General features: G+C 41.9%; 1 protein-coding gene across 2 annotated transcripts; it reads right to left on the reverse strand.

Moving 5' to 3' along the window:
* Positions 1-354: 354 nt before the first annotated feature.
* Positions 355-20,742, reverse strand: RAD50 (RAD50 double strand break repair protein). 2 transcript variants are annotated; one of them, XM_071758575.1, is made up of 26 exons: positions 20,674-20,742; positions 19,438-19,634; positions 18,965-19,048; positions 18,565-18,716; positions 17,772-17,957; positions 17,419-17,623; positions 16,873-17,001; positions 16,290-16,455; positions 15,254-15,447; positions 14,659-14,865; positions 14,267-14,449; positions 13,924-14,081; positions 13,072-13,247; positions 11,196-11,433; positions 9,821-10,010; positions 9,428-9,554; positions 8,991-9,184; positions 7,962-8,072; positions 7,591-7,683; positions 7,387-7,500; positions 6,684-6,811; positions 5,648-5,872; positions 2,987-3,072; positions 2,340-2,482; positions 1,108-1,241; positions 355-808 (listed from the first exon to the last, which is right to left on the reverse strand). In XM_071758575.1, the coding sequence occupies exons 2-26, from the start codon at positions 19,564-19,566 to the stop codon at positions 622-624; spliced, it is 3,939 nt and encodes a 1,312-aa protein (XP_071614676.1). In that variant the 5' UTR covers positions 19,567-19,634; positions 20,674-20,742; the 3' UTR covers positions 355-621. The 2 variants fall into 2 exon arrangements, with proteins under 2 accessions (XP_071614676.1, XP_071614677.1); XM_071758576.1 differs by lacking the exon at positions 20,674-20,742 and adding an exon at positions 20,533-20,634.
* Positions 20,743-21,262: the final 520 nt, after the last annotated feature.

Here is a 21,262-nt window from a genome sequence, read left to right on the forward strand (position 1 = left end):
GCAGCAGCTCCAGTTACCTCCTGGAGGTCGTTCTGTATCATTTTCACAGAACTTGATTGTATCTGATGGAATCAAAAGATGACACAGAGAGGTAAAGGATGCTGAGCAATGAGAACATGGGTAAAAGCTGCTTCTGTCATCTGCTCACTCACTTCCTCCTCAAGAAAACTCTGGTACTTTGTGAGGATTCTGTCTTTTGAACAGCCAGAGTTTCCTGCTTTCCTTGTAGAGAAAGCAGGAAAAGTTCTCTGTGGGTTCTCTGCTTTGCCCAGAGGGACACAACTCCCTCCAAGCCCTGTCCCATCCTCACCAGGGTTGCAGCTCTGCCAAAGCACCTGGATCTGCCTGCCAGGACACACACAAAGAGCATCACCACTTTATTTTCCCTTCGAAAAGGTAAAACCCATCAAAAAAAAAGTGAAGTGGTTGTATTCATTTAAGTTCTTCCCAACTTGTGCTGATCCTCCAATGGAGGCCCAGGTATAGGAAAAAAAAAATGAAGTTTTCAAGGCTTCAGTTTCAGTTTCTAGCTAGAACTGTAACAAATCTGCAGAGCTGAGGGACTGAACTTTCAGCTCTGTCCCCTCAGCCAGGCTGGAATCACCAGAATTAACTGAAATGCTAATGAACATAGGAGCCTAGGGACCTGACACTGCATTTCATGATCTCAGAGCACTGGTCAATGTTCTTTTTTATCCTGTAGAAGGTTTCCACATACTCAGACCGGCCCAGGAGCTCCACAAAATCCTCATCATGGGTGATCACCAGGAGCTGAAAGTTTCGCTGCTGCGAGCGGCTCTTGATGATCCTGCAGAGAGAGAGGGGACTCAGTGCATGGCCCCCCAAAAATCACCTCCTGGGGGGCCAGAAATGCACCCTACAAAACCACTCAGCTGTGGCCAGCAAAGACCAGACAGAAGCAAGCAGCACAATGCAGATGAGCCCCTCTTTTCACCCACATTAAAAAAAAAAAGAATCCCCCGATTATTTAAGAGACGTTTTTCCTGCTTAGGGAGCCTAAAGCTGGATGGGGAATTTTTGCATATTTGATGCCATCCAGAGGGAATATTCATGTTTGAGAATTATCCAGCTCTCAGCTTCACTTACTCCACCAGGGCATGTGCAAGGGACTCAATGTTCTCTCTATCCAGGTTGGTGGTGGGCTCATCCAGTGCCAAGATGCCACAGTTGAGACAGAAAGTTTCTGCCAGAGCAAGGCGAATAATGAGAGAAGCAAGAACCTAAAGGGGAAAAAAAAAATGGCAAAACCCCATCAAAATCTTACTCTTTGTTTTACAGGGGACCTAAAAGCAACATGCTGGTTGTAACACCATTACAAACTGTGGCTGAAGTTTATGTAGCAATGTGGTGGCAGCTGGCAGAAGGTCACTAACTCATCAGGAACTGAAAAGCCACATTAAAACTTCACCTTTGGGTTGAAAGATCCATCCTGCAGAGTATTGGTGGAAAAATCCCAGAGAAGTGGAATCCTCAAAATTCAGGGGACACTGGAAGTAAGGATCCCAACCCAAGTAAGGATCCCAACCCAAGTAAGGATCCCAACCCAAGTAAGGATCCCAACCCAAGGTGAAAACGCCCCAACACTGCATTGCCCCAAGCTCTGTTCCAGCCCCCATTTTGCACGAGCACATTTGAGTTACTAAACCCCTGAGTACTAACCCTGACTAACCCTGAAGGCAGAGGGGTTTGCTGCCACCTGACATGTCACTTTTGTGACACAGGAGAGTCCCAGAGGGCCACACTATTATTAGATCTCCTGAGCTGGTGAAAATGGCAGTGCAGGCAGGACGGAAACTGCACCACCAAAAAGACTTTCCAGTGATCACAGCTGCTGGCAGCAGAGCTCACCAGCAAACACTTCTCAGAACATCAGCTAAGAAACTGTGAAGGAGTTTCACTCTCGTTTACATAGGGCTCTCATGTAACATCCCAGCCTGCTGGGGACACAGTTTTTGCTGGTTTGGAACCTCTGGATGCTTCCCCGCCCCGAATTAGGACAAATTTTCATCTCCACGCTGCAGGGAATTAACTGGGCAGCAGCTTTCCTGGCAGTGTTCAGCTGCTCATTGTGATTTTCCTGCTGTAAAAATGCAGTGTGTCCTTTTGATCCACTCCTGGAAAAGGCCTGGATGCCAGAGGAACTCTGCTGGAACTCTGGGGATGGCTCTGGAGGGGAGGGAATCAGCAGTTTGTCACCGCAAGGGAAGTTGGGCAGAGCTGGAAATGGGAGCTGGAGCCACCTGATCAAAGCACCCTGAGGAAAAATGTGCCTCTCCCCCTCACCTGGGTCCATTTCAGAATCTTTTTGGTGCTGTTACCTTTTGCCCAGCACTGCACCTCCCCCGCATGTCCAGGGCTGTGTCTCCCTTGACCATAACCACTCTGTAGTTGTAACTTCTTCTCTTGTCAGAGGCTGAGACATTCTCATCTGCATCAGAACGGATTTCGATGTATTCAATGTCTGGAAGAGGGAAGGAGACAGTTTCTGCATGGCTAAAAACCTCTGAAAACAGCACAGGATTCAGGGGAGCCCAGGTGAACACCAGGTAACCATCAGAACTTTCCTTCAGAGCTCCCAAATCTCTCTGAAATTTCTTTTTCCAAAACTGAAGGAATGAACTCCTGCAGCTCCCCCAGCCCAAGGATACCCCAGAAAAGGGAAAATTCTCTTTATTGATTCTGTCACTAAATACAGTTAATGTATAAGTATAATATACAGTAATGTATATGTATAAGTCATTAATGTTAAAAATGACTCAATATTCTATTAATAGTTTCATTTAATTAATTTAATTACCTAACGTGTAACAAAGGAGCCCAGAGTGGGGTCCAACATCTGGAGCCTTTAGCATGGAGCCAACTGTTTTCAGATCCTGGATTCCCAACCTCTGGGACACTTCCCAGCAGGCAGTGCTCAGTACCCAAAGGCCAAACCAGAAATAAAGAAAAACTGGGAATTTCCTACCTTGCCCTCTGTAGGTGCTTCTCCAAAGGTCACGGATTATTTTATTGATCTCTTCCATCTTCATGCTGTGAAATGTCATTATTGCCCTGCAGAACAGTGACAAAAAGTGCAGGGTGTTAAAGGTGCTGCCAAGGACTGCTCTGGAGCTTTAAGGCTTCCATCCCCTAAATACTAGTAGTAAACTTGTAGTAATTGTAGTTAATGCTCCATGCATAACTCCCTTCAGGTAAGACACACTCCATTGTGTCACCTGACTCCCAGAAAGAGGCTCAAGAACCAACTTTACCTTTTTTTTTAAGAGATTCATCATTCCTGGGATGTAGTAATTGTAGTTAATGCTCCATGCACAACTCCCTCCAGGTAAGGGGAGTTATTAAATACTAATTAAACGTGTAGTAATTGTAGTTAATGCTCCATGCACAACTCCCTACAGGTAAGACACACTCCACCGTGTCACTTGACTCCCACAAAGTCTCAAGAACCAACTTTACTTTTTTTTTTTAAGAGATTCATCATTTCTGGGGGGTTTGTTTTCACAGGGACACCAAGAGTACCATGGGGTGGCCTCACTAAGTTGAACTTCCCTGGTTAATGGACCAACATCAGTCCAGGAAAAAGGGATTCCTGAGGAAAGCATTCCAGAAAGCACATTTCTAACTTGGCTTTTTAGAGAAAAAAAGTCCTCTGCAAGGGAAGAAATGCTTGCTCAGCTGATGACAATGTCTGCTTTCAAAAAAATGGGGTGGAAATAAAAGAGAATATTTTAGAGGAACTTTTGCATGTACTTTTCCTGCTTCCTCTCTTCCAGGAATTATTCCCCCCTGTTCTGGGGAACACTGAAGCATCAGCCCTCATGAAAGATGAAAATGTTCACAGCCACTGCCTTAAACTACAGAATGCCTTCCTCATCAATATTTACCACAAACCTCTAAATATTCACTCAATAAAGATCAACAGATAGCCCAGAACACCCAAAGTGTTGGTTTTGCCATCTCCAGATACAGGTTTCAATCTCTGACCATTACAGTTAGCATTTTGTCTCACTGATTTTTCAGAGATTACCAATAAATGATCCTTGTCTATTTTTCTTGAAATTTACAAGCCTGGTTTCCTGTTTTGCCTTAAATAGAAACAATAGAGGATCTGATACCACACAAAGAGATTCTCACTTCTAAAAGGGAAATCCTTGGAGTGTATTTGCATTTAAGCCATCAGCTTTTATCTCTTTCCTCCTCTCTCCTTCCTAATATTTAATTTACCTTTTTGTTTCATATTTCCTCAAACATCAGACATGCTCTGAGCAGTTCTTCACCAACTAAATTTTGGATTAGCTTCCATTCCAAAATTAAACATATTTATTTCATCATTAACAGGGTTCCTCTAGACCACTGACTTTAAGAATGAGTGGGATCTGTCTTCTCAATTTGGAAGGTTCTGATCTATTTATTTTTTCCTCTTAACCCTCAACCACACTGTGCTCCTTCTTCCAGCACTCCTTGACCCTTTTTACTACAGGGAACCAAAATTCCCTGCTGTGGCCAAGACATGGGGGTATTGTGAATGCATACAGTGGCCAAAATGTTTGTTTCTTTTTTTCCTTCTCTCTCTTTCCTTCTTTCTTTCCTTCTCTCTCTTTCCTTCTCTCTCTTTCCTTCTCTTTCTTTCCTTCTCTCTCTTTCCTTCTCTTTCTTTCCTTCTCTCTCTTTCCTTCTCTCTCTTTCCTTCTCTCTCTTTCCTTCTCTCTCTTTCCTTCTCTCTCTTTCCTTCTCTCTCTTTCCTTTTATCTCTTTCCTTCTCTCTCTTTCCTTTTATCTCTTTCCTTCTCTCTTTCCTTTTCTTTCCTTCTCTCTCTTTCCTTCTCTTTCCTTTTCTTTCCTTCTCTCTCTTTCCTTCTCTTTCCTTTTCTTTCCTTCTCTCTCTTTCCTTCTCTCTCTTTCCTTTTATCTTTCCTTCTCTCTCTTTCCTTTTATCTCGTTCCTTCTCTCTCTTTCCTTCTCTCTCTTTCCTTTTATCTCTTTCCTTCTCTCTCTTTCCTTCTCTTTCCTTTTCTCTTTCCTTCTCTCTTTCCTTCTATCTCTTTCCTTCTCTTTCATTTTCTCTTTCCTTTTATCTCTTTCCTTCTCTCTCTTTCCTTCTCTTTCCTTTTCTTTCCTTTTCTCTTTCCTTCTCTTTCCTTCTCTTTCCTTTTCTCTTTCCTTCTCTCTCTTTCCTTCTCTCTCCTTTTATCTCTTTCCTTCTCTTTCCTTCTCTCTCCTCTCTTTCCTTCTCTCTTTCATCTCTTTCCTTCTATCATCTCTTTCCTTCTCTCTTTCCTTTTCTTTCCTTTTCTCTTTCCTTCTCTCTCTTTCCTTCTCTTTCCCTTTATCTCATTCCTTCTCTCTCTTTCCTTCTCTCTTTCCTTTTCTTTCCTTTTCTCTTTCCTTCTCTCTCTTTCCTTCTCTCTCTTTCCTTTTATCTCTTTCCTCCTCTCTCTTTCCTAATATTTAATTTACCTTTTAGTTTCATATTTCCTCAAACACCCACTGATTCCAAGACCCTTCCCCCCTGCCCACCAAAGTGCAAACCCTTGCTGCAATTCCACCATCCAGGACACCAATAATACCAACAACAACAACAATCCCACCACCTAAACCATCCCAGAACTGCTCATCCAACACTTACTTATCAAGAGCCTTGTAATAAAGGTCCAGATCTTTGTTGGCCAGCTCTGTTGTTCTCATCACAATCATCATCTCCCTGTATTTTTCTTCTGCATCTCTGAACTGGGAGTCCCTCAGTTCCTTTTTAAACCTAAGGATCTCTTCCTCAAACCCCCGCTGCCGGCCCAGAGCCACGTGGTGGTTTCTTTTCAGGGATTCAATCTTCTCCTCCAAGATTCTCCTCTCACTGGGAAGCCACAAATGACACAAAAATCTTGAGTATTTATCATCTCACAGTTTTTAAGCCAGGGCTCTGAGTTCCTCAGAGAGAGCAGCCCATTATTTTTTAACCCATTAAGTCTGTGACGGTGCAGATTACAGTCACTGAAATGGAACCAGTATTGCAATAAAAATACTTCAAAGTTTGTTAAAAAACACATTTAAATCATCATTCTGAGTGGGGGTGGCAAGTTAACACCTTCAAATGCTGAAGTGCTCTATGTGGAAACAGAAAAGAAGCCATTTCATGGGTGGAATTAAATTAGGAGACTGAGCAAAGTCAGAGTAATGAGTTGGGTAACCTCTAGAAAAATGGTTCTGAAAAAATGGTTCTGGAAAAATAATTCTAGAAAAAAACAGTTCTAGAAAAATGGTTCACACATAAGAACCAGCACAGGCCTCATTCCTTGAAGTGTTTACTTTAGAAGCAATTAAAACTCCTGAAACATAGATCAAATTTGCTACTGAGAACTAAGTAAGCAGACTGATAATGAAAAGTAAAGATTCTGACCCAGAAACAAGAAGTATTTCTTAAATGTGGATCTGAGAGTGGAAGTCATTTAAAACCTGGGTCAGATTGAAGAGGGGGATGCAGAGATCTGTACTTCCAGCCAGAAGCACCACAAAAATTCACATTTTTATTGCTGTCATGGGGATATTATGCAAAGAGGAGTCTGAAGGAGGAAATGGTCAATGTGAACGGGGAGAAAGGTGGTTCAGGAACCAGTAAAACAGTGACTGTGCCTCTCACTGAAATCCTCTGTTCACCAAGCACTCACTTTTTCATTTGTGGAACTTCCATCTCTCCCATTTCCTTCAGCAAGTGTTTGATTTTGTCTTCCACCCCTTTCAGCTCTTCCTTCCTCTTCCTCAGTGTGAGATTATCCTCCAGCCACCTCTCCTGTATCTGTCCCCACAGAGAGCAAGGAAACTCATCAAGTCCCAGGCTTGGCCCAGAGGCACACACAGGAGTGACCCTGTGTGCCAAGATTGATGTTTCAAACCTTTTTTACATTTCAGCTCTCCTGGTGAGACAAGAAGTGTCTCTAAGACATCCTAAAGAATGAAATATACACACAAGAATTTGGAGTACACGACAAAAAAAACCTGGAGGAACCAACCTGGGAGCTTATTCCAGAAGGCAGGTAGTGCCACACAAAAATACTTTGGAAAATGCTGGCTGCTGTGCCAGCATTTTATAAAAAAATTTATTTATTTATAGATTTATATATATATATATATACTATATTATATATATATATTTTTTATATTTATAGATTAAATTATAGATTTTTTTTTTTAAATGCACCTGCATACACAAATCTCAAGCCTTTTTCAGCCTACTGCAGGAACAGCAGCTCTTCTAAGAGAGCTGGTTAAGTAAACCAGGAGGAGACAAACTCTGCACCACTACAAGGCAGGTTTAAACCAGACCCAGAAATCCCACACAAACCAGAATTCCCTGTAAAACAACCCATCTACCTTCTGGGTGTCAATATCCTGTCGGATCAGTTCCATCTCTCTGCTTATCTTTTCCTTCTGTCTCTCACAGGTGGCTAACTGAGAATTCACTTCCTCCAGCTCAGACTCCTTTTGCTGAAGGAATAAAATGGTTTTAGACTGAAAGGCAGGAGTGCTTTTAATGCCAGCTTTTTATTAATTGCTTTTTTTTTTTTTTTTGCTTACCTTTTTATACTCTTCTTTCCTTTGTTGAATATAATTTTCAATTTCTTTCACATACTTGTTTATGTCTTTAACTTTCTCTTTTATGGCATTTATCTGCAGGGAAAGTATTTCAAATGAAATGCACTCATATAAATGCAATATATAATATACATATATTATACATTAAAAGAAATTATGACACTGAATATTGCCAAATGTCCCCAGAAGCCTCTTGACAAGGCTTTTGTCAAAGGTTAATTACAGCTGAGTTCACCTCCTGACTTGGTTAAATTCCTTTTCTTCCCTAAAAGTGAACTCATATCCCTGACTTCCCATCAAAACAACAATTCCCACCCAGTCCCACCCCCCAGCTCTGCCAACAACAAACAAACCTTGTCCTGTGTTTCTTTGTTGCTTGCAGCCTTTTTAGTGACCAGCTCCTCCTTCTCCTGCTGCAGCTTTTCTAAAGTTGCATCCAAAGGAAACACCTGTTCTTTTGCTTCCTAGGAAGCAGATGAAGAAAATCCCTTTTATTTTCCCATTCTGTTAAAGATCAACGATTTTTCCAGTGGTAAAAAGAAAAACAAAAAAGTGGAAAAAAAAAAAAGGTAAAAAAAAAAAGGTAAAAAAAAAAAAGGTAAAAAAAAAAAGGTAAAAAAAAAAAAGGTAAAAAAAAAAAGGTAAAAAAAAAAAAGGTAAAAAAAAAAAAGGTAAAAAAAAAAAAGTGGAAAAAAAAAAAGGTAAAAAAAAAAGGTAAAAAAAAAAAGGTAAAAAAAAAAAAGGTAAAAAAAAAGGTAAAAAAAAAAAGGTAAAAAAAAAAGGTAAAAAAAAAGGTAAAAAAAAAAAGGTTAAAAAAAAGGTAAAAAAAAAAGGAAAAAAAAAAAAAGGTAAAAAAAAAGGTAAAAAAAAAAAAGGTAAAAAAAAAAGGTAAAAAAAAAAAGGTAAAAAAAAAAGGTAAAAAAAAAAAGGTAAAAAAAAAGGTAAAAAAAAAAAGGTAAAAAAAAAGGTAAAAAAAAAAAGGTAAAAAAAAAAAGGTAAAAAAAAAAAGGTAAAAAAAAAGGTAAAAAAAAAAGGTAAAAAAAAAGGTAAAAAAAAAAAGGTAAAAAAAAAAGGTAAAAAAAAAAAGGTAAAAAAAAAAGGTAAAAAAAAAAAGGTAAAAAAAAAAAGGTAAAAAAAAAAGGTAAAAAAAAAAAAGGTGTTTTTTTTTTTTTTGAGGGGGTGTGTCAATAAAAAATACAAGTGAAAATATGAATTAATAAAGCTCTGGAAATTCCCAAAGATGTGCAGTGAGAAAGCAAGGCACACATCTTAAATTACATCTTATTTGCTAGGATTACAGGCAGTGTTAAACATAGTAAGATTGGGGGTTTTTTTTCCCTTTTTTTTAACCTCAAAACTAAGGGTTAACAAGTATTTCCTACCTTGATCTCTCTGCTCAAGGAGAGAACTTCTGTGGTTAATTCCACTGCTTGCTCCTCCAGCTGCTGGCGACGCTGGATGCTGCTGGAAATCTGCAGCTTCTCCTCTTTCAGCTCATTGAGTGAACTCTTCAGCTGCTGGATCTGATTCTGCTGATCCTGCTTCAGTTTTTGATTTAATTCAATTTTCCCAGTAACTGCAGTGAAAACAAACTCAGGAGGAAGCAGCCAAGCTGATAGGAAGGCTCAGTGTTTTCCTTAGGAAACTTTTTAAAGTTTCAACTCAGGCAGTTCCGACCCCAAAGAACCAAAAAAAATGGACTTAAAATACATTTATTTCAGAATATAAAGCAAGGAGAGTTTGCTGTTTTCATGGAGCATTTGTTCCCAACACTCTTTTCACTGGAAAAAATGAAACAGCAGAGTTTTGTACGACCTACCTGTATCCCACAGGTGTTTTTTCTCTTGCTTTTCATGGCTTACTTGTAGAACAGTTCTACTTAAATCCACCCCCAGCAGCTTAGCCTCCTGCTGAGCAATTTTTCGTTCAACATCCCTAATATCAGCCTGAAAGTGTGAGGAAAATACTACTATTGTTGTGTTTTAGAACAGATTATTACATATAACTTGAAGTTTTACTAGCACCCAGACCACCTGTGCTATGCTGGCTTCTCAAGTATTTTTACTTTTCTTGAGAAGCCTGAAGACCCCAAACTTTTGCCCTATTGTTGAATAATTCCACATTTAAGCAAGTGTCAGCTTATATATTAAATATTATATTATTATTATATATTAAATATATTATATATTAAAAGAAATGAAGCCCAGCATACCTGGTACCTTTCCATTAGAGTTATATCTTGCAAACATGCCTTGGCACCTTTCTCCTCAGACAAAGCTGCCTCCAGGAGTGATTCCTGCTCTTCTATCTCACCCTTCAGGCCTGCCAAATCCCTGCTGGCATTCTGGATCTTGTTCCTCAGCTCTGGGATGTCCCTGTCTTGGAGTTCCACCACAGTTTCCCTTAAATAAACCAGAAATCTGTCAAATTTCCTTTGCCCAAAACTGCAGCACAAGTTCAAGACCACAAAGCCTGTGACAGGGTTTAAGAGTGGAAGGGTAAATTCAGCCAAAATAACCTTGCTCCAGTATTTTTTCTTAAATTAAGAGCAGCATAAAGTGTTTCATTTTAATCCCCTTAGAGGCTTCATGATGAGAAATCAATTTCTAAAGACAAATTAAATAATTACATTAGGTTATAAACCAAACTAAGGTAGCAGATCCCTCACCTTAGACAGGTGGGATGAAATAAACAAGGAAATAAAATCTCTTCTGGTTTTTAACTTGATGACAGCCAAGTGCTGCTGAGAGGGCCCAAATCCCCTGTCCAAGAGTGCCCTCTTGTGAAGGAAGCCCCAATTCTCCAAATTTTCCCCTTAACAGCTTTCTGCAACTTTGAGATTTCCCCTACTGCCAGGACACCTGCACACTCTGATTTTAAACACTTTTCATGCAGTAAGAAATGGGAAAAAAAGCTCTGAGAGACACTCTTTAGGGTTGGAGTTGTTTGGTTATGTTCTGGAAGAGAAAAGGGAAGGTTATCAGTCTGAGAGAGAGAGAGATGCATTCCCAAATGATGGAATTGCAGGTGAGCAAACCTCAGGGAAGCACAAATAGCCTTGGGAATCCACTATAAAGCCCAGAGATGTCTTTCTAGAACACAATATGTACCAAATACATCATAATTAATCCAAAAATATCAGGCTTGTGTTAAAGGAGACAGGAATCAAGATATTATTAAGGAGTGCTGCTACAGGTTCAGTTCCCATTCTGTCCAAACAACTCCCATTTGGGCATTTTTAAGGGACATATTTATGAAAATATTTCAGTAGCAAGAGCCTGACCATTTTAACTTACAACAATAAAAACCAAAGAGAGGAACCATGTCTCTATAGTCAATAACAAGCAGCAAAATAAGTATATAACTACTTTTTCTGCTTCTCACAGAAAGCCTCAAAGGACCAGAAACCCCCCAAACATAAAAATTTGCAAGCAGAGAGCAAATGCTAGCAAAATTTTTTATCTCACTGATGAGATTTTCCAAATTAATGAACCAGCTCTAAAATAACTGTTGATGTCTGCCTAATTTTTATTAATCAGCAGGCCAGGAATTTGGAAGGAAGCAGCTTGGGCCAAGAAGTACTGCACCTAAGTGGTTTCAGGCTCATCATTTCATCCCTTTTTTTCTCTTTTTTCTTCAGCTCAGCCTCTGTTGACTTCAGTTTGTCTGGAGCAAGGCGCAGCTTGGACTGCAGGTCACTGATCACATCCTGCAGCTCAGCCTCAGTCTGGAAAAGCCTTTGGCAAACTGGGCAGCACGAGGGCTCCTCCTCTCTCAGCTGGGTGATGAACTGGGAATAGACTGCAGTGGCTCCAGCAAGCACAGCTGGTTTCAAAGGAACCAAAAAAAACCAAACAAAAAAAAAGGTGTTACGGAAAAAACATAAAATCTGCATAACCCGACCTCAAGCAGGGAAGTGTTGCAGGCAAAAAATAAAAGCAGGCAAAATTCCAACCCCTAAGATCCTCTCAAGCAGGGAAGTGTGGACCATAAAGCAGACAGATTCCAGCCCCTAAGATCCCTTGAAGCAGGGAAGTGTTGACCATAAAGCAGACAGAATTCCAACCCCTAAAATCTTCTCAAACAGGGAACTGTTGACCATAAACCAGACAAAATTCCAACCCCTAAGATCCCCTCAAACAGGGAAGTGCTGACCATAAAGCAGACAGAATTCCAACCCCTAAGATCCTCTCAGGCAGGGAAGTGTTGACCATAAAGAAGACAAAATTCCAACCCCTAAGATCCCCTCAAGCAGGGAAGTGCTGACCATAAAGCAGACAAAATTCCAACCCCTAAAATCTTCTCAAACAGGGAAGTGTTGACCATAAAGCAGACAAAATTCCAACCCCTAAGATCCCTTGAAGCAGGGAAGTGTTGATCATAAACCAGACAAAATTCCAACCCCTAAGATCCTCTCAAACAGGGAATTGTGGACCATAAAGCAGACAGAATTCCAACCCCTAAGATCCCTTGAAGCAGGGAAGTGCTGACCATAAAGCAGACAGATTCCAACCCCTAAAATCTTCTCAAACAGGGAAGTGCTGACCATAAACCAGACAGAATTCCAACCCCTAAGATCCTCTCAAGCAGGGAAGAGCTGACCATAAACCAGACAAAATTCCAACCCCTAAAATCCTCTCAAACAGGGAAGTGTTGACCATAAACCAGACAGAATTCCAACCCCTAAAATCCTCTCAAGCAGGGAAGTGTTGACCATAAACCAGACAAAATTCCAACCCCCAAGATCCCCTCAAGCAGGGAAGTGCTGACCATAAAGCAGACAGATTCCAACCCCTAAAATCCTCTCAAGCAGGGAAGTGTTGACCATAAAGCAGACAGAATTCCAACCCCTAAAATCTTCTCAAACAGGGAAGTGTTGACCACAAAGCAGACAAAATTCCAACCCCTAAAATCTTCTCAAACAGGGAACTGTTGACCATAAACCAGACAGAATTCCAACCCCTAAAATCCTCTCAAGCAGGGAAGTGCTGACCATAAAGCAGACAAAATTCCAACCCCTAAGATCAGAAAGGCAGAAAACTGAAAGGAACCTGCTCTGAATTCATCATCTCCTTGAGTTCTCTCCCACCTGAATGATCCTCTTCTACTAAACCATGCTCACCCCTCTGTAATGAACCCTGGAAGTAAGGAATTCCTTCCAAAATTATTTTATCCCATGGGACAGGAGGCCCTGAGGTCCAAACCCACACCCAACAGCTGCCTCTGGGGTTGTCTTCCCACCTGGGAAGGTGCTTGGCAGATCCCAGCACCTCCTGAGCTTTGAGGATGGACAGAAATGATAGGGAAGAGAAGGAAAAAATGCTTTTAAATAGTGAGAGTCTGCAATAATTTCCCTTCAGGCAGTTTCTGGGTGGACTCCTCACCCTGAGCAAGCAACTCCCTGCCTTGGGGCCTGTGGCTCAGCTTCAGAATGAGTCTCAGGGGGAGCTGCACAGCACCCACCTCGCTGCTTGGAGCTTTTTTCAATTTCATCCTGAAGTCTCTTCAGATCACCATCAAAATCCTGGCTCCCACAAACATCAGAGAGTTTTTCCTCATTAAGTGACACCAGCTCTTCCTTCTTTCTCAGCTCACTGGTGACATAAGTTTTGTGATATTCCACTGAGGCCAGGCGTTTGCTGGAACAGCAAAGGCATCAACTCTTTTATTACAGAAGATTTCCAAGTGTTTCAAGCAAAAAAAAGGTGGGATGTTCCTCATGAAACTGACCTTGCAGAGCTTCCTCACCAGCTCTTAATGATTGCTCAGAAAATCCAGAGCACCCAGTATTTTTTATTAAATTAAGAGCAGCATAAAGTGCTTCATTTTAACCCCCCCTAGAGGCTTAAGGATGGGAAATCAATTTCTAAAGCCATACAAAAAGCTGCAGAATATTACAATATCAACTTTTTTCCCCCTGCTGCAATTATTGAGGAGATATTATTGAACCTCTCAAACAAAGGATGTCAGAATCCTTCCACTACTGTTCCATACTTTGAATTAGCCAATATTCTTAAATTATTGGCTTTTTTTTGGGTTTTGGGGTGAAGTTTAATGTGTATCACTGCATAGTGTGCTGATGTGACCTTCTCTTTCTAACAAACTGGTTTATATAGGGCTGCTCCAGAACAATAATTAACTATCTACTTGTTTTCTCTGCTTTTGCAGATATCTTCATAAATAATATGCTTAACAGATTTTTTTTTACTTGAACTCCTTATTAAACTTTCCAACATTTCAATTCATAATTACACAAATATTTATGGAGACAGAACCAATTAAATTAGAGACAGAGCCAATTAAATTAATACCTACTTCAGATCAGCAAGATTATCCCTTGTCTGATTAATCTTTCTGTTTTTACCATGAAGCCAGTCTTCAAGTTGGCTTTTATTGGGGAAGTAGCCCAACAGTGATGTCAGTTCCTCAGAATGTCTGGATTTTACTTTCCTGATCTGCTCTTCTTTGTCTGCCTGGGGGAAATGAAACATTTTTAATTATTTTTTTTCACTCTTCAAGTTTCTGTCACTCAGTGTGTCCACAGAGCTTCTCTGAAGTCAGAGAGAACACCAATAAACACCCCAAAAATACAAATATCCTGAAGGAACTGTGTTCATTTCTTGCCCTTTTTCTAATGAGATGAGAAGAGAAAAATTACTTTGTCTTTCTTCAGCATCTCCATCTGGGTAATTGTCATGGTGTGGAGATTCAGCTGCTCCATCTCCTGATCCAGCTTCCTCAGAGCTTTGTCCAGGTTGATTTTCTCAGTTTGCAAAGTTTGCACTTCCAGCTCGAGTGCTTCTACATTGCTGCTCCTCTTGGCCTTCTCCAGCTCATGCTCCTAAACCAAAAAAAAAAAAAAAAAAAAAAAAAAAAAGCTCAGAACACTTCAATAAAGAATCAATAAATTTCTAACTAAAAGGAAACAGCAATAAACCTCTGAAGCTGCCAGGCAGCAGTATCATTACCTGTCAGGAGAATGACAGGGCATATTTTTCTGGCTCAGTTTTGGTTTCAAACTTGCACAAATATTTCAGTTACAGAACTTACTGTCTTGGCAATCTCCTGCTCCAGCTCCAGAACTCTGTCTGAAAACCCCTCCAGCTGCTGCAGTTCATGTTTTACATTCTTCAGCTCCTCTTGCTTCTTACTTTGAATGCCTGACTTCAGCTCAATGGTGCTTTCTAATCCTGTTTTCTTGTCTCTTTTTTCATCTATCTCCTTTTGTTTCATTGCTTCTTTGCGTTCAAAATCTCTCTGGAAGAAGCCACCAATAATAAATTTACAGCTTCTTGCTGTTTCCCCCCCAGCAAAACAACATTTAAATAAAACTTCTTCACCCTACCTTGCAAATATTCACCACTTCAACAGAAGACAGCAAAATATTTAGAAAATTAGAGCTTGTCAAAAAATTGCTGCTGAAATGTTTCAGTGCAGCTGCATCCTGGCAGCAGCTCCAGTTTGAAGCTGAGCTCAACGAAAAGTTTCTTATTTTTAAACTTGTTTACCAGAGTAAACAAGTAAATAGGTTCCTTATTTTTAAACTGGACTCAAGTCTGGACTTAAATCCTCACTGGACTTAAGAGTGAGGAACACTCTTAAGTGTTCCTCAGTGCTTGGCTCCTACAAACCCCCAAACTCTCACCATTAAATGGTTTGCAGCTTCTGCATCTCTTTCCTGTTTCTCCTTCAGCAGCCTGTGGAAACTGGCAATGTGTTTTTCAGTAAAAGGTGCTCTCTCAAAACCATCCAGCTCCAGCTGTGCTGCCAGGGACTGGATTAAAGAATCCCTGGTGCTGATGTGCTCCTGGTGTCGATCTGCTTGCAGCTGGAGGCGACCTGCACAAGAAAAAAAAAAAAAAACCTCAGGGAGAGGCTCAAAAACTGTAGCAAGATACACTTGGGGTTCAAAGTTCAAAGTCAGCTGCAACTCTTTCCTTAAAGGCTTTGAAACTGAAGTGGTTTTTAAACAAAAGGCAAAGCTCCGGAATAAAAAACAAACTTTAGCTTGATAGTTTGTTACTGCAGGTCGCTAAAGTTTTAGTAAGCAAATAAAGAATTTAAAAGAAAGCCTCCTGAAACACTAAAAATCTTCTTCTGGTAAATATAAACCAGAGCCCAAACATATTTTATGGAAGCAGGAATTCTGTGTTTCAGCTGAAATCCCTAAAGTCCTTTACAATATAAACAAGATCTTAAAGAATCTGATTTTAGATCCCTCTGGCTCAGCCCCACCTGGGAGTGCTGAGCATTCAGCTGCCACATTTTTCTTGATTAAAACACATTTATCCAATCCCATCTGCTCAGCAGACCTTTCATCCCCTCAAGAAAGCACAAGCTCAGGCAGTGAACACGACTCTGTTGCAAGCTGCCAGGCTGATCCTGTTCTGTACCACCAGAAATGAACTAGTTTGAGTATTTTTATAATATTTTATATCATAAAGGTACTGCAGGTTGTAATTAGAGCTCCAAACAAGAAGGGAACATCAGAACCAGAAGGCTGCACACCTCTGGGAGTCTCACACCACCCTGTGCAGCTGACCCCAAACTCAGCCACATTTCTCTAAGAACCACAGAGTAATTTTAGGGGTTTTGTCCCACTCAAATCCCTTCAATTCCCCCCAGCAGTTCCATCTCCAGTTCAAAAATAAATACAAAGGTAGAGCTGAAGTCTAAAATACCTTGTTCAACAAGCAGTTCTGATTTCTCACTGTTAAATCTCTGGCACTCTTTAGTGGCTCTGTCTAATTCACGTTTACAGTCTGATAATCTCTTCTCCTTCTCCTTCACTGTCCTCTGGTGGTTCTCATACCTATCCCTCAGCTGTTCATCTGTTCCTTGAAAAACCTGTACACCAAACATAAAAAGCCTCTGTGTTAACTAAATATACACAGCAATTAATGATGTTTTGAAAAAAAGCATTGCTTTTACCAGAATTCAATAAATGAGAGAGAAACCCCTCTCACAGGGGATTTCTACACCAAGACAAACACTGAGAAAAATTACAAATCCTACCAGCAAAACTGGAAAACCTCTTTCTCAGGCTGATAAACACAAATCAGCTGAATTTTTACCACTAAAGGATGTCTTGCCATTTCTCAAAATAGCTTTAAATGCCTCGACACGATCACAGCAGAGGACTGATGATTATTTTGCATTTTAAGATCAAGAAATAACAAAGCTCCAGGGGTGCATAACACAAAAACCAGTCTGCAGAGTGACTCCTCAGCAGCAGGGATGGCAGCACAGGATTTAACAGGCAACCTTTTCCATCTTCTGTTGCAAATCTTGATTATCTGTCTCCATCTGCCTCCTCCTGCTCTCCAGGGCTTTCACCTCATTGTCTAACCTCATCACTTTGGTGAGGTTCAGTTCAACTGCTTCCAGATTGCTCTGCAAAGAAAGGAACCCCCAGTAAAATATTCCACCAGCTTATCAAGCCCATGATCAATTTTTTCTATACAACACAGTTAGTCTAAACATCAAACTTCCAGCTTTAGATTTTTTTTAAACAGGGAGCGTTTAAGTTTTAGCTTAGTTACAGTCTTAGTTATCAGCTACATTTGAGAAAGCCATTTTTAAACCCAATGCTGCTACAGGAATTTCTGAGTTCTTGGCCTCCAGAGACTGTTTACAGCTTAGACCAGCATCTGCCAGGCTTGGATCTGCTTCAGAGCAGAGGATTAGATGACACAAGGTAAAAGTGTAAGATTTACATCAAGAAATCCATCCAATTTTCACATTCTGTGCCCTTCAGTACTTATGTATTGCTTTGAATTAAAGCCTTAACATCACTGGCATCCAAATTACCTTCAGAGGCTCGAGTTGACCCTCAATGGATTTAACATTCTCCTTGGAAGCAGCCAGCTGAGCCTCCCTGTTGCTCAGCTGATCCTGGATCTCCTGTGCTTTCTCTTTATTCTGTTTTAGGTATTTCAGCTCTGTCTGGCACTCCTTGACTTTCAGGCTTTGCTTCATCCGTACCTGACGGAGAGTTTCCAGTGCTTTAATGTACCTTTCAAAAAAGAATTTCAGAGCCCATCAGCAACCCTGAGGAATGAAACAGCATCCTGGATCTTCTCACCAACGCTTCTGTTTGAGAGAAGGCACAGTTCTTACTGAAGGTTTTATATAATTACAGTAAAAAAAAAAAAAAGAAAAACCTCGTGGCCGAGAAGATCTCATCAAACTTCTGCTTCAGGGCCTTCCCTTCACTCAGTGGCCAGTTGGATTCCTCTTGGTGGCAGAAAATGACATTGTTAAGCACTGACTTGGAAACCCCGAGGGCGCTGATCATCTCCCGGTCGATCTCTGCACACTTGGAGCTCAGGCTGACCTTCTCCCCGTGCCTGTGAAACAAAACCCAGAGAAACAAAACCCCTGGAGAAGTCACCAGCAAAGTCTTTTTGAAAAGAAAGCTGCATTTTTAACAGAATAGTCTCACTGTAAGGTACCAGCTCAAAACCTAAGGGGTAGCATTTTTTAATCACGTAGTCGCCACGTTTAACACATTAATTTAACACTGTAAATATCTGCTTTAGATTGCTAAAGATCTTAAATCTACAGAGGAACACCAAAGAGAGAAAAAAATGACTCTGAATGAAGTGAATGCACTTCTTAAATAATAGAGACCAGAGTAAAACATGCACCAAGACTGCTCTGAAACTGAAAACGGTGCTAAAGGAAGGGAAACCTATGAGCTCCACACAATGCTCCTTTCAAATCATTCATCATAATTTTCAAATAAATGCAAATTAATAGGAATAAGTCATTCTTAAAGTAGTGGCTATCAAATTTAGGACTTCTAAGTCAACTAATAAAGTGATGAAAATACACCAGCTCTCATCTAAGAGCAGTGACAGCTACTTCAAGGAATACATTATGAAGTTTTCTCTTATACATAAAAATACACAAGCCCCAAAACAATCATCAAGAGAAAGCAAGAAAAAACCTTACTTGGTTCTTGTAATGACACCTTCAAGTGTTTTAAATTCTGTTTTCTTGCCTTTCTGGGTACAGACCATGGATCTCTGGACTGCAAGGACCTCTCCATTTACATCTCTGAACTGCAACCGAATCTGAGCTCTGACATCTGTTTCGTTGGCAACCTTTAGCAGAAATAAATAAAAAAACACCTGAATAAGGCAAATTCTTCTCAACATCCAAACAAGCACGTGTCTCCCCAGCTCTGGGTAATGTTCTAATCTGCCCCAGCTCTCTGTCTGTCCTGAGAAAACAGGGTCAGCTCATTTCTGCCTACAACTCCAGCATCCCTGTTTTCATCACAGCCCCGGGTGCAGTTAAATATTTGGCTAAGGAATAAGCAAACATTAAATCTAGACACTAAAACTTTTACCTTTGGATCGTGAACAAATGAGTTTCCTTTGGTGCCAGGAGGAAAATCTCCAGTGGATATATATTTAAGACACTCAATGATAGTCTAAGAAAACAGAAACAAAAGTTATTATGTCCATTCAGAGTAAACAAGGTGGACTACAGGCAAAACCACAGCCCAAATATTTAGAAAGGTGTTAAATATGCAAGGAGAAACAAATAAGATGTAAAATCTTATTTTTGAGTATCATGAGATCGTGGTACCTTGCAAAAGCAGTTTTAAACAGGGTTTGGATCAATTTCCTGCATCATATACCAATCAGCACATACCCTCTGCAAAACCCAGGAGAGAAATAGTGGAAAACCCCACAATAGTCACAATAAACAGCACATTTTTTGCAATACTACTAATGCCTTTCTGTCAGCCATGATCCATATTTTGAGGCCTTTCAGGGCTATTTTACAGTACCAAATCCCTCATGGAGGAAGCTTTACCGTTTTTCCTGCACCGTTTGGTCCCACCAGAATAGTTAATGGACTGAAGAAAGTGATGATCTGCTTGTCTTTATCCTCCACCCCAAAACTCCTCACTCCAAGGATACTCATTTTCTCAATCTTTGACATTTCTGCAGAACTCCTTCTTTCCCAAGGTCAGAAAGCCAAAAGGTTACAAATAAAGCTTCGGGAGAAATCTAGAAGGCAAAAATCACAGGGTGTCACTGACAGCTGACAGCACAAGCCCAAAAAGTGAGGAGCATCTTTAAAAGCACAGCTAAAAGGCTCTGCAGTTATAGCACAGAGCACCTGAAGGAGAAGCAACCCAACTCCAGGTCCTTATCATTAAATCAAAACCAAAAGTGAAAAAAAAGCAAGAAAAAACACATTTCATTCCCCAGCCCCAAACCCACACACATGCATTGTGAACACCCCAAAACCAAAGCCACGGATGACAGTTCTTCCTTCTCAAAACCCACTGGAACCCGCAGCATCACCCCTGCTACCCCCAGGGTGACACTGACACCCCCAGGGACACCTTCCTGACATCAGGAGGGACAAAACACCCCCGGAACCTTCAGAGCCAACAGCTCCAAGGCCTTGGGCACGGCTGGGAGCTGGGTGGCCACCCTCAGGATGCTGAAAACCAACATCAAAAAGAAGCAGAGTGTGTTTTTCCTCTGTTTGACACGGCTAAACGAGCCTCGCTTGCTGTGCTCTGCCCTGCACCCCTCAGAGCTCACCCCAACTCCTCTCAGGCTTCCCCATCCTCTCAGGACTGTTCCCTGCTCCCCATTTCCCCTCAGGGCTTTCCTCATCTCCCCTCGGGGTTCTCCCCATCTCCCCTTAGGGTTCTCCCCTTCTCCCTTCAGGGTTCTCCCCTCAAAGTTCTCCCCTTCGCTCAGGTTCTCCCCGACTCTCCTCAGGGTTCTTCCCTTCCCCCATCGGGGTTCTCTCCTCAAAGTTCACCCCTCAAGTTTCTCCCCTCAGGGTTCTCCCCGTCTCCCCTCAAGGTTCTCCCCTTCCCCCCCTCAAAGTTCCCCTCATCCAGGATCGGGGGATCGGGGCATTTCCTAGCGAACACCCAGCGGCCACCGGGGGATGCAGCGGGAATTTCCCTCCCGGAGCCCCACGCTGCAGCACCGGGGGTGGATATTTTCCAAGGAAAGGCGATGGCGGGGGTGCCCTTCTTACACCCCCCGACCCCACCACCCCCCCTCTCCCCGGCCCCATCACCTCCGGTTCGCCGCCGCAATCCCGCGCTCCCCGGCAGCCACCGCGGCCTCCGCTCCGCCCCGGCCCCCGCCCCGAACCGCCCCGGGGATGGTGGAGACCGCCCCGAGAAAGGAGAGGGAGGTAGCGGGTCGTGTTCGGCCGTGGCCGCTTTTTAGTCCTTCAGCCGCTGCCCTCCGGTTCTCCGTTTCTACCGCGGGACGTGTCGGGGAGCGGGGAAGGCGGGCAGCGATGAGGAGACCCTGCTTCTGCTCTCCTCATAGCCCCCCAGCCTCCTTCCTCAGCTTACAGCCCCTCTCCTCATCCCCGGAACCATCCTCGAGCCCCTTTCCTTATCCTCCAGCCCTTCTCCTTGTCCCCCGAACCCATTTCCTCATCCCCATGGCCTCTCTTGGCATCCCCCAAACCCCTCTCCTCATCCTCCCCTCTTTTTCTCCTCTTCCAAACCCCTCTCCTCATCCCTATGGCCCTTTTCCTCATCCCTGTGGACCCTCTCCTCAACCTCCCCTCTCTTTTCTCCCAAACCCCTCTCCCCTCATTCCCTCTTTTTTCTCCCCAAACCCTCCCCTCATCTCCATGGACCTTCTCCTCA

Source organism: Heliangelus exortis, chromosome 15 (assembly GCF_036169615.1).
Source record: "Heliangelus exortis chromosome 15, bHelExo1.hap1, whole genome shotgun sequence".
NCBI classification, from domain to species: domain Eukaryota; kingdom Metazoa; phylum Chordata; class Aves; order Apodiformes; family Trochilidae; genus Heliangelus; species Heliangelus exortis.

Bases quoted from the DNA above. Each gene is read 5' to 3' on its own strand.
- RAD50 (XM_071758575.1), bottom strand. From the start codon at position 19,566: ATGTCAAAGATTGAGAAAATGAGTATCCTTGGAGTGAGGAGTTTTGGG. The intron at 17,958-18,564 runs GTAAGGTTTTTT...TTTGTTTCACAG, and splicing joins GGTGTCATTACAAGAACCAA to GCACGGGGAGAAGGTCAGCC. The intron at 7,684-7,961 runs GTTTGTTTGTTG...CTTTCCCTGCAG, and splicing joins ACAAAGAAACACAGGACAAG to ATAAATGCCATAAAAGAGAA.